The 12,739-nt window shown below is 36.4% G+C and overlaps 2 protein-coding genes across 2 annotated transcripts in view; both read left to right on the top strand.

Moving 5' to 3' along the window:
• The window catches only part of zgc:113232 (uncharacterized protein LOC541546 homolog), a 29,848-nt gene extending 26,210 nt beyond the window's left edge, over nucleotides 1-3,638 (top strand). Inside the window, exons 22-25 of the mRNA XM_067393903.1 lie at nucleotides 50-226; nucleotides 306-396; nucleotides 486-563; nucleotides 3,436-3,638. Of these exons, the coding sequence (XP_067250004.1) occupies nucleotides 50-226; nucleotides 306-396; nucleotides 486-563; nucleotides 3,436-3,638 (549 nt within the window). The remainder of the gene's footprint in view (nucleotides 1-49; nucleotides 227-305; nucleotides 397-485; nucleotides 564-3,435) is intronic.
• A 4,484-nt stretch (nucleotides 3,639-8,122) lies between these two features.
• On the top strand, nucleotides 8,123-10,242 carry cd83 (CD83 molecule). The gene is made up of 5 exons (XM_067393878.1): nucleotides 8,123-8,261; nucleotides 8,343-8,458; nucleotides 8,890-9,124; nucleotides 9,391-9,503; nucleotides 9,608-10,242. Exons 1-5 carry the CDS (start codon nucleotides 8,219-8,221, stop codon nucleotides 9,740-9,742), a joined length of 642 nt encoding a protein of 213 aa, XP_067249979.1. The 5' UTR covers nucleotides 8,123-8,218; the 3' UTR covers nucleotides 9,743-10,242.
• The last annotated feature ends 2,497 nt before the right edge of the window (nucleotides 10,243-12,739 follow it).

Raw genomic sequence — 12,739 nt, 5'->3', positions numbered from 1 at the left:
GTTTATGCCTGAACGCAGAAAACATATTTGTACAACTCGCTCTTTGCAGGGTCCAGGACTGACGGATGAGCAGATATTGCAGCTGTGTCAAGGTGTGGTCACTGCTCAGATCTCCCAGTATGCTGCATCTATACGTGCCAAATGCGTACAGGGCTGTCCGATCAACAACCGTACCCTCATCGGACCCCCAGGTGTCACAGGACCCCCAGGAAGTCCAGGCAAACCAGTGAGCTGATATATGAGTTGCCACAAATCTGTCATATAAAAGCATATAAAATAAAAAAATAACACTGCATTTCATTCAGGGTAAAGCAGGAAAGGCAGGTGCTAAAGGAGAAAGAGGCCCTCAAGGCATGAAAGGTTTAGAGGGCCAGAAAGGAGCTCCAGGCGACAGAGGTACTGCGCTGACATCACTATTAAAAGTGTTTTAACTTAACAAAAAAGCAGTTTATGCATACAGATGAGCTCTCTGTGTTTTTCTCAAGGTACTAAAGGTCAGAAAGGACAGAGAGGTGATGCTGGCAAAGGTCTTCCAGGGCATGATGGCCACCAAGGCCTCAGAGGTAAGATATTTTTCTGTCTGCTGTTATTTCAGGGTGTTTTCACACCTGGTTCACTTAGAAGAGTGGTTCCCAAACCTGTCCTGGAGGACCCCCAGCACTGCACATTTTGGATGTCTCTCTCATCTAACACACCTGATTCAACTCATCAGTTCATTAGTAGAAACTGCAAGACCTGAAGTAGGTGTGTCAGATAAGGGCGACATACAAAATGTGCAATGCTGTGGGTCCTTCAGGGACAGGTTTGGGATCCACTGACTTAGAAGGTTTGTTTTGGAAAATGGAGTTTTCGCGCTTAGCTTATTTCATTTCGGATATGAACATGCTTGGATCTGCACCAAATCAGTCGGGTTGAGACCACCTTGTTCAGATGATCTCAGAACTATTATTATGGATTGAAGTGTGATTACCATGTTCATATAAAACTAAACAAACTGGGGCTAAGAAAGCAATCTGACTGGACAGACCAATGTATATACACTGATAAGCCGAAGCATTATGACCAACTCACAGGTGAAGCCATGTCAAGGTTAAAGTCTGGGTTGATCAGATGGTAAGTGAACAATCAGTTCTCGTAATCAGTGTGTTGGAAAATGACCTGAGAGACTGAAAATGACCTGTCCGAACTGGACAAGATGTGGGAAGATGACAGCTTGTGGAGGGAGTGTGATGCTCTGGGCCAGGGGTAGGCAAGTTCAGTCCTAGAGAGCCACTGCCCTGCAGAGTTTAGCTCCAACCCTGAAAAAAAACCTTCAGCTGCCTATAGCCTTAGTGTGGCGACCAGGGCGGGCGAGAGCCGTGAGGGAACGGCGCGAGGCCGGTGGCGCGAGAGTTAACGAGCTCCACCTGGGAGGCGCACCGGCCTTGAGTCTCTCTTGGAGGAGCTCCGGAAGCATAAAAGGAGGAGCGACGATAGTGAAGGATGAGAGAGGACCAGGCCTGGACTATATTTTATGTTTTATTATGTTTGTGTGGCCGGCAGACGTCCGTGAGGGTCTGCCGGCATTACTTTCATTTTGTATTTGTTTATTTTGAATTAAAGTTCTGTTGAACATTCGCTGGTTCCCGCCTCCTTCTTCCCATACTTACGAACTCTGTTACACTTAGTAATCCTGAAGAGCTTGATTAGCTTGTTCAGGTGTGTTTGATTAAGGTTGGAGCTAAACTCAGCAGGACAGTGGCTCTCTAGGACCGAACTTACCCCTGCTCTGGGCAATGTTCTGCAGGGATCTGGCCATTCATGCTGACATCAATTTGATATTTGCCACCTACCTAAATGTTGCAAACTAGGTATACTCCTTCATGGCAATGGTATTCCCTGATGGCAGTGGCCTCTTTCTGTAGGATAATGCACCCTGCCACATGTTCAGTAATGGTTTGAGGAACATGAGATCAAGCTGTTGTGCAGGGGCCCGTTCTTCGTACGTCGCTAACTCAGTTAGCTGGATTTGATTGTTGACGATTTGGCATGATCTTGGATCGTTTGGTTCTTCGAAGCTCATCCTAGACTTGCTGTCATAGCAACAGGTCCGTAAGCTCAAACCTGCTCGGGAGCAGGCTTATTTCATCTTTTTAAGTGGAGGTGATGTTTAGAGTCTGTCCCAGCCTCTGCTACTTTCCCACAAGAGTACCCTAATGTAAACCAGGGACAATAATAATGATTTAAAAATAAATTTGCAAATAACACTATAATGCCGTGTAGTGTCATAATATAGACACCGACAGTTTTACTCTGTGAGAGATTCATTCGTGAGGGAATAATTACGTAATATTTTTTATTGGAGTTTTACACACATGATGTACAGATGTCTATGCCATACATGCATTTGTGCATTTGAACCGCGACATATATTATGGGAGAGCGCAGGAGATGCGGATAACTTGATTTTGACCCTTAAGAAACTTTAATTAATGCTGTCAAATATGCTTCAAAGGTAAATTAGTTGCTAATTACAACATTGAAATAAAAAAATTAATGTACAAATAATAGAAATTGTGAATAAAGCCTAAATAATTGGGTAATCATGTAAAAAAAAAAAAAATAGTGCACATTTAATTTATCTAACATTTATGTCGTTCTTCTGTCATTTATTCGCTTGGCTGTTTCCTTATAAATGTCTAGAAATTCGTCAAGTTTTTCGTCAGGTGTCTTTTCTCATTCTATGATGTCATTACGTTGCCGTCTTGACTCCAGCCAATCGCTGCATTGCTGATCAATGTTTCTACTATCGATACATATCCCCTTTTAAGCCAACACATGAACGCGCAATTATCTCAGATAACTCAATCCAGCGTTACTAATCCTACACAACAGGTGTGTATGATTCGAAGAACCCAATTAGCCGGATCATGATTAGAACGATGATATCATCTTGGATGTGTCATTTGATCTCGGATGTAATAAGCGACGTACGAAGAATGGGCCCCTGGCTTCCAAATTCCCCAGATCTCAATCTGATCGAGATTGTGGATATCAGTCAGATTGAGAGTAGGAAGCAACAAGTCCAATCAACTGCAGCTCCACCTCACGATTTACAGGACTTGAAGGATATGCTGCTAGTGTCTTGGGGCCAGATACCACAGGACACCTTCAGATGTCTTGTAGAATCCATGGTTCGGCAGGTCTGCTCTGTTTTGTTCGGTACATGAAGGACCAACATCACATTAAAAGTGGTCATAATGTTTTGACTCATTGGTGTATGTACGTTTTGGTACTCTTTGAAATGTTGCCTTATATAAGTGAACCGAACCAAGAAGTAAATGCAACATTGTTTGTTAAATTGTTACAAAGCAAATGATCTACAGGACAGCTCCCTCAATAATGGTGAATTGGATGTAGACTCAGTAACTTTATACAGTGTATTTTTTCAAACAGGACTGCCAGGCCATCCAGCAGAACCTAAAGATGGTCTTGAGGGGCCACAAGGACCTCGTGGGTTTCCCGGGCCTGTGGGTCAGCCTGGCATGGCTGGTGATGCAGGAATACCTGGCGTGTGCGAGGCGCGAGACTGCAGCATTCATGCCCCTGTAGTGCGCAAAGAGATGGGATTGGTCAAAGGCCCCCTCAGCCAGGCCTGATAACAGGATAGATTGTGATTGACCTGGGACAGAAGGGCCTTTCCAGCAGAGACCATGGGTGCCTTTCTGCACCCAACCATACTGTTGGATGCAGACTGGATGCAAGACAGACTGGAGTCAAGACTTGGAGATCAAGTTTCTACGGGTTTTGTTTTACTAGTTTGATACTTTGAAGGCCTCAAATGAAACTACACAAATGAATACAACCAGCACTTTTGCTTTCATTCAACAATGTTTTGGTTTCATTATGTATACAGTACAGACATGTAAATAATTGTGTAAAGCATCTTAAATATACATCTACTGTGTACTGAAATATCATGTTTTATTTTCTCTAAAAACAATCCTTAAATTATTTAGACAATGCAGTTATTTTGCCCAGTAGCTTCAGAGAAATATTTCTTTCCCCTTTGAATCACCAAGCTGAATTAAAGATAATTTTTTTGTAAACAGTGTATGATTGAGTGACTGTAGAGTAACTACAAAATTTTCTGATCAGTGTTCAAGCCATTATCAAACATTTTTGAATGACTGTAAAATCCATTTAGGGAAATGCTTTCTCTGATGTTTTTGTAGTCCATTCTGATTAATGTATTGTGGACAAAATGCATTCGTTTATAGAAATAATGTTTATTCACATCACTAAACATTTAATAATCTGCAAATTCTATAATATTCAATGTAAAAACGGACAGTTTCAAATTCCTAAACACGTACATTAAAGTAGTATTGGTACATATAACTTTGCAATGTGTTTAATTTGGTTCTTATGGTCTTGTTTTATACAGTGGCCCTAAATAATATTTAAACAGGTTTAGCCAAAATTAAAAACATTTAAAATGTATAAGTATAAAACAAGTTATCAAAACAAGCAGCATTTATTTTAAAGATATATAGCATAACATTTTACAAAATGACAAATTTGTAAAAAAAAAAAAAAAATACAAATTATAAAAAAGAGCATTTAGAACATTTTATACAAATAATACTTTAATTTTAATACATTTTTGTTTTATGTATCAGTCCAGTGACAGTCAAAAAAAAAAACCTAGCAATAAAACAATCATCAGAGGTAGATATGAAGAATTAAAAAAAACAAAAACAAAGATAGATATATTAATACAATTCTTTGCATTTTTGTGGGCAGCTTAAAAAAAGTTCTGAGGATGAGACATCAAACCTAAATTAATTGTTTTCATGTGTCTCCATTAAAACAGCTATAAAGGTGTAAACATTAGTTATATTAAAAAAGGTCAGAGGGTGAGACATCAAACCCCAATGTGTTTTCATGAGTCTTCACTTACACAGCTTAGTGTGCAAAAAAAGTGTTATCACATTAGTTATAATAATAAAGGTCAAAAAAGTGAGACATCAAACCAATAAAGTGTTTTCATTTGTCTCCATTCACTTTTAGCTATAATAAATGTGTAAATAAAAGTATTAATTATCACTTAGATACTATTATAGGCTTTATTAATATTTTGAATTGGTGTTTATTTTTATATTTTCTACTTTTATTTAAGATTTTTGTATGTGTCTATATAGTTTTTAAATAATTGTAATTGTTGTTATTTTAGTACATTAAGTTAAACCTGCTTTCTTTTCAACTAGCGGAAATGAAATGTGTAATTTTTTGATGTATTTTATTCTATTTCAGATAACGGTTATTTTATTTCAAGTAACAAAAGTTTTTAGTTAACTAATACTCTAGACAAACCATATATAAAGTTGATTAATAAATAGTTGATATATAAATATAATTAATAGTTCCTATTAGGGATGCACCGATCGGCCGATTATATCCTGCCAATCAAAAAGGGGTGGAAAAAGAAACATAATAAATAAGAATCACAATAAATGGCGCTTTGTAGCTCTTAAATTTGACAGGACAGAATACTCTACCATCTCAGTTCAAGCTGCAGTTATAATATGAAAAAACATGCATGATCAAAAGGTATGTTGACAACTTACCGAAATGTATCATGTCTCATGTCAAATGTATCATGTCTCAAACAATGATCACTCAATCATTGTTTCAACCATGTAAAGAAGTCTAAAACAGCTTGTGAGCAATGTCACTTAACATTGCATTTACCTCAGGAAAGTCATCCAATGTTCAGTTTATATTGCTATAAAGAGAGGAGCTTATTTTCTGTTAATAATATGTGTATGTTTGAAAATATGTGCAATTAAGAGAAGCATTTATGAGAACTACCTTATGTGCAACTTTTTGAAGAAAAAAAAAATAGCAGCTGAATATAATAGTGCTGTTGTTAATTTTAACTTATAATATTACTGTACCAAATGAGAGGGTTCCCTGTATAGTTCACAGCATTAGTTGAGTGAGATTTTTTTTTTTTCCCTTAAGAAAACTCAAACTATCAGTATCGGCAGATATCATTTTAAATAATGGGTTATCTGTGGACAAATTTAGTAACGGTGCATCTCCAATTCCTATGCTATATACAAATTTGAATCCGTGCCATAATAACGTTAACGAGACTGTAAAAAGTTCAAGAGAATCTCTGCTGAAGGCTCTCTTCATCCCTGCCTCTGTTGTTTTTGTATGCACATCCAGCACCTAGAAGACATGCAATGGCTATGACCAGCAAGGCAATGGTCAGGAAAATACCTAAAAAAAAAAAGACAACAAACAAAGAATCCTCTGAAATGAAACCAAAAATATTTCTGTACTAAACAGTACTATTGATTGTAGTGCCCCTCCACCCCACACATTTTTTTTTTATTACCGATGTGACCTCTCTTCATAGGGTTGTGCAGTGACTGAGGGACCGGGACCATTATGCCTAAACCAAAGCAACAACAATAAACAAAAATTGGCATAAAAACATTAAATTGACAATAAACAATATATTATTAATAGAATATAAACTTACCATAAAAATGTATACGTTGTTCCGTCAAATAATCCTTTACAATTTAAAGAGACACAAATGCCAGTTATTGTGCAATTCAAATGCAGATATATATAAGACATGACCTGTAGTGCACAGAAAATGACTCACTCTTGTGCATATTACAGCCAGGGTGATATTGACACATTCAGTCAGTATGATTCTCCCAACGAACAACTCTTTACATGGACTGTGACACTCGGCGGTGGATCTCAAAAACGTTCCAATGGACTAAAGGAAACCGCATGAAAGTCAGTGAGCTGCAGAGTATTTTATATATAGACTCTATTACTGAACTTCAATCAATTCTTTATTCTACTCACATGTTCCTGTGCAGACCAATACTGATCACAGTCTGGGTTCTCCATTGCATATTCAGATTTTACATGGTGGAATTCTTCCGTGCAGTTGTAGTTTTGTGTTGTCTCTGTGACTGTAGTCCACACTGAGGGAAGAGAGGAATAAGATATATGTCATCCCTTTAATCTAGAATAATTTATCACAACCTTATATTTATAATCATTTTACGCTAACAACTTTTCTACATAGTGAAGAAAGAAGGCTTATATATATTATATAATATAATATAATATTATATATATATATATATATATATATATATATATATATATATATATATATATATATATATATACACATACACACACACACATATATATATATATGTATGTGTGTGTGTGTGTGTGTGTGTGTGTGTGTGTGTGTTTGTTATAATTATATAAAAATATATATATTATTTGAAGTGGATCAAAAAAGTTAATCTAAGTTGTGCTAAAAAGAAGGTTTTAGGACAACTTTTATAAAAGGTTTTGATCCACTTCAAATGCTGACTACTGCATATGCAGTAGTAGTCAACATTTGAAGTATTCTACACATAAAATTGAAACTGCCGCGTAAATAGGCTACTCAAACAACATTACATAATGGGGGAGATCCCAAAAGGGGATTTTCCAAGTGATTCGTTTAATAGTACGTTGTTTAAAAAGATGTTTGATAGACATTAACTTCATGCATAATTTAACAAGATTAAGATGCATTGTTATTGTAAATTAAGAAGTTTCGAAGAAACATGTTTCAGCGTTTCTCACAATTGAACTGGCGCAATGAGACAGAATTACAATCTAGAAACTGATGACAAAACATTATATGTGCATGTAAATAAATAAATAAATAAATAACACCAAGTATTTATCGGCTTTTGCCTACATTAACGCTAATGGACTGTACAGATAAAATGCATTTCTTTTAATTTCGTTATCGCACTAAGTTTTTAATAACTTCAAGATTCATCGATTAAATTCGAGATAATATGTGAAGCGATGAAGCTTTGCATGTTACATATCTTACCAGAACAAACACAGAACGATAGTGATATTAAACCCACGTAAACTTCTTTGATCCTCATCGCTTGGCTGTTATTCCTTTTGGCAGGTGTCAAACAATGATGGAATTATCACACCATAGACTAACACACATCGTGGTTCCGGGTTTGAAGCACAACAGGCCTAACACTTTCTCTTCAGAGCACTGTCATCGCGTGGGATTTCCCCAACTTCCCCAAAAGTCATGTATAAAGAGCATGTAAGGAGACTCATATAGCCTATAAAAGCGGCGTGTCGACACCAAGCTGCTATAGCCAGAGCCATGAATTATTTCTTGGAATTCATCTTATGTCTTGTAACTTTCGGTAAGCCTCCACCCAGGTTCCCGAGAGTGTTTTCACGCAGACTCTGTTGATCCAGGTTGACATTAGTTCTTTTATTTGCAGCTGTGGCGGAGGGTGTAAAGCCTGATATTGTCGTAATCACCGGTGAGGACGCCGTGTTGCCATGTGCGGCGAAATCAAAGGAGGGAGTCCAGTATCGCTCGGTGATATGGTACAAGGTAAAGTTCAACATTTGTATGTATTTTATTGAGAACCTTGTGTTTTTGTCCTCACATCTTTTTGTTTACTGGATGTTCGTTTTGCTTAAAAAAACGCTTAAAAAATTGTATATAAAAAAACATTTTTAAAAATCATTAAGCAGTTGATCAGTTTATTATTAATACTGGAAAAGCTTTACTGAATTTTAGAAACATTAAGACAATATTTGAAAATGTATTCTGCCAAATAAAGGTCAATGTGATATGTACTGTATATAGTGATTGTGTACATTATTCAAGGTGCATTGAAAGTATTTCAGTACTTTTTGCTTTTACATTTTTGTAAGGGTACTTGGTACAAATTAGTCTCTATATGTTTTTAGCTACTTGATAGATTTATTGTTTTAAATGAGGTCATGTTTAACTTAATGAATTAAACTTCTGTTTTACAGGTTGCTGAAGGGCCTTCCCGAATGTTAACTGGTCTTTTAATGAAAAGACTAACTGAAAACAATGGCAAAGTGCAAAAATATAAAGGTGTCGAACGAGAGGTTGAGCTGCTTGAGAGCACAAAGAGCCTTATTCTGTCTAATGTAACTGCAGAAGACAGTGGAATATACAGCTGCTTTCTGTCTGCTCCTCTTGGCCATCAGAACCAGGAAGGCAAAATTATTCTGAATGTTAATGGTAAGTGTGGGGATTTATAATGGTCACACAGAAAGTATTTATACACTTAAGCTTAAAAACATAATTTTCCATAGCTTTTTGAATCAAAATTAAGTTCACTGGGTTGATTTAGCACATTATCTAAAGCTGTAGTTCATCTAAATGCAAGAACATTAACACATGTTTAATCTTCAACTGTATCTACTGTATTCTTCAACAGCAATAGGCAATGAATGATGAAAGTGGACAAACTAACAATTTGATGTTGATGTGTTTTGTATTTTCAGAGTATCATACTGTTGAGCAAAATGAATATAATAAAGGTGATTACCAAAACATAATGCATGTTATGGCTTTCGTAGTCTTCGGTGTGGGATTCCTGATGTTTTACATAAGCTATGTAAGTAATTTGTTCGTTTGATTTAATATCAATTTAATTAAACTTTGAGTCAAGATATTATGCATGTATTTTTAAGATATTTACCAGAGACATGTTTACCACAGGTTTGTTTAAGAAGTGTATTCCAAAGCAACAAGAAGCTCTTAAAAGACTCTTTGCTGAAAATGCCACATCAAGGCAAGAACTTGATTGTCACCAAGCATTTGGATTGCAAGACTTTACCTGAAGTGTTTGTGTGATGGTAAACCAGTTCATGGGGCGGTGCTCAGTAGGTCAAACAAAGCTTTGTGCACAGGACACAGATAGTCGATAGAGCTTGTCCTGAAGAAGACCACTGGCAGATACAGTGAAAGTGGCATGTTACATGCTACTTAACCTACTTGATAAGCTGGTAGATGGTCACTGTGCCAAGAGTGAGGAAAGCAAGCGCAAAGGTTTCAGCATCATCAACATCTTTTGAAAAGTGAATCTTTACATAATGAAACAGTCACTGAAACCAAGAGAAATATTCTGCATTTGAATTGTGGTTGCTTGTTGTTTGTGAATGTGACCACCATGGAAGTGGAGAAGGACTGACCAAAATACAGAGCGCGTTTGAACGCTATGCTCTGTTATCAATGTTATTGTCTGGTATGCTTACAGATTTTCTACTAAGTTCTCACAATACAGCTGGTAAATACTATATATTTTCAAATGACTTTTGAAATCATGTTTTCAATTCCGTCATTCCGTCATAGAAAAGCACACAAAAAAAAACTACCTCATATGATAATGGATTTATTTAAAAATGCATTTGTTTTATTTCTATTTTATCTTTATGATATGAAGTTATTGTATGTTAATGCATATTGAATATAGAATAAAATGTATGAAAAAGTATAAAAGTTATTCCTCCTTTTTTGTTACATTTCTGTTAAGACTGCACATCTATGAAGTCAAAATCTAAATGCAGTACTTTAACTGTCAGCACTCAAGAGCAGAGTTTTCAATTGGCTTTTTATTAATAATAAAATAAAACAAAATAAATCAAAACTACCATAGGGAAAACAGACTAGCAAGGCAGTGCTGGACAAGCAGGGCAAGGAATGACAGGACAGGACAGGATACAGTAACAACTAACAGGAAAAACATCCACAACAAACTGGAACAGGACAGAACAAAGGAAGAATAAATCAGGAGGGTAACAAGGGAGAGCAGGTGGGGCAAATAAACCAATAATCGGGTAACGAGGGTGGGCCAAAGACTAGAGACTGACAGAAGAGCACATGGCACACAGAAACAAACAAAAATTTACCAGGGGTACATGCAAACAAAAATGACAGAAGCCATGTGCTCACACAAACACTCAAAATATGACAGAAGAGCACAGGACACACAGAAGCCACTAAAAATCATGTGCTCCAACAGAAAACAACTCAAAGGACAGAAGAGCACATGGCAAATCGATGCCACTCAATGCCATGTGCTCAACAGAAAATAACACACAGGACAGAAGAGCACATGGCAGACATACACCTCATCCACCATGAAACAAAAGTGTCAGGATCCAGACACTATAAGAGAACTAACAACCCAAAAGCCGTACGCTCACACAAGGACAAGACAAACACATGAGTGTCAGGATCCTGTCACCAATCTAATGCTGCCTTCACTTGCGAGTTTTATCATAAATTTATTTTAAATGCAACTTTCCTAGTTAAAAATTGGACGGTAAGGCTGTGTGTCCACCAAAGTGTTTTTAGCCAGCTGAAAACGTTAGGCACTCAGCTTAAAACGCCTATCTGTGAGCGCTTGAGAGCGCTTCAGGGTAGGGTTGCACCAGCCGTTCGTAAGTTCTTTCTTAAATTGGAACGTAAAGTCCACACTAGTGGCTTAGTAACTACTAGCTAGTTTGTAACTAACTCTGTACTTTATTCGGTTGCACCATTTGTTCTTAAGGCAGAACGTAGCTAGTAGCTTGTAAGGTCTCCGTAAAGTAATGCGTAGTCGCATAATATGACGTTTACCTTCAGTTATCCTTCAAATACAGGAGCAGAAGTTGTTGAAATTCCGTGAATTTCAGTTTATCCTTCATTCTGACTTATTTTGCCTCACGCAGCTAACAGTAAAAATAAGTTCCCATTAAATATAATAGCCTACTAGCTACTTAATCATAAATGTTTTTATATGTAAATAACATTCAGAAACTGTATTTGAAACGAAATTAATAAGGATCAATAAATAAATACTGAAACAACAACAAAAACATAAGAAATTACATTTATTGATTATGACTGATTTTATTTGACATGCACAACACGGAGTGATAGGACCGATGCACACAGCGGTGCGCTGTTTAACGGGTTCGTGTTGAAGAGTGTCTAACAAAGTAATCTTTTCACATGATGTTCTCTCTCTTAAAATTTAAGAGAGTGTAAATGTCAGCAGCATCATATATGTGTAAAGAATGAAGTCTGTCAGGTAAAACAAGAGCTTATTGATGCAGTTCAGTCAGTCTGCTATTTTATTCCAACCGTTACTCCTGATAGGAGGCTTCCGTAAATATTTAGTGTATACGTAGAGTTACGCTTCAACTAAGTTTAATGGTGCAACACAAAAATATTTAGTAGTGCGTAAATAGTAACTTAGTGCCCATTTACGTCAAAACTAGTCTACGTTGTAACTTGCGCACAGCTGGTGCAACTGGCCCCCGGTGTTCATTCAGCGCACGCAGCTCAAATAATACTCTTATCAAAATGAGATGATTTGAGAAAAAAAAAAAAAAATCATGATCCTTATTATTAATCAAACTATGTGTTGATGAAAATAATACTACAACAATATAAGAGCTAGGTATTAAAAATAATGCATTAATTTTCTAAAAGAAATATTAAAGTTTTAATATTACTGTGTAGTAACGTAAAACATTTTAATGACTTAATCATTGCTGTTTGAGCTGCGCACGCTGAAGCTGAAGAGAATTTAAAAAAAAAAACATAAACTGAAAGTTAATTAACTCAACGGAACACATCCTATATAAAATAATCCAGATATTAATACAAAATAAAAATAATATTACAACTAGTATTTGCACACAATCACGCACAGATGAACTTGAAGTAACGTCATTGAAACACCGAAACACAGCAAATAAGCCCAAATAATTCACAACGTCATTTTACAAGTATTTACGATTATAATATCATGTATAAGAGGAAGACAGTCCCAATCATATTAATGTTGTCTTACTTTTTGAG

This window comes from Chanodichthys erythropterus, chromosome 2 (genome assembly GCF_024489055.1).
Source record: "Chanodichthys erythropterus isolate Z2021 chromosome 2, ASM2448905v1, whole genome shotgun sequence".
NCBI classification, from domain to species: Eukaryota; Metazoa; Chordata; class Actinopteri; order Cypriniformes; family Xenocyprididae; genus Chanodichthys; species Chanodichthys erythropterus.
This window is presented reverse-complemented; position numbering and strand designations above follow the sequence as displayed.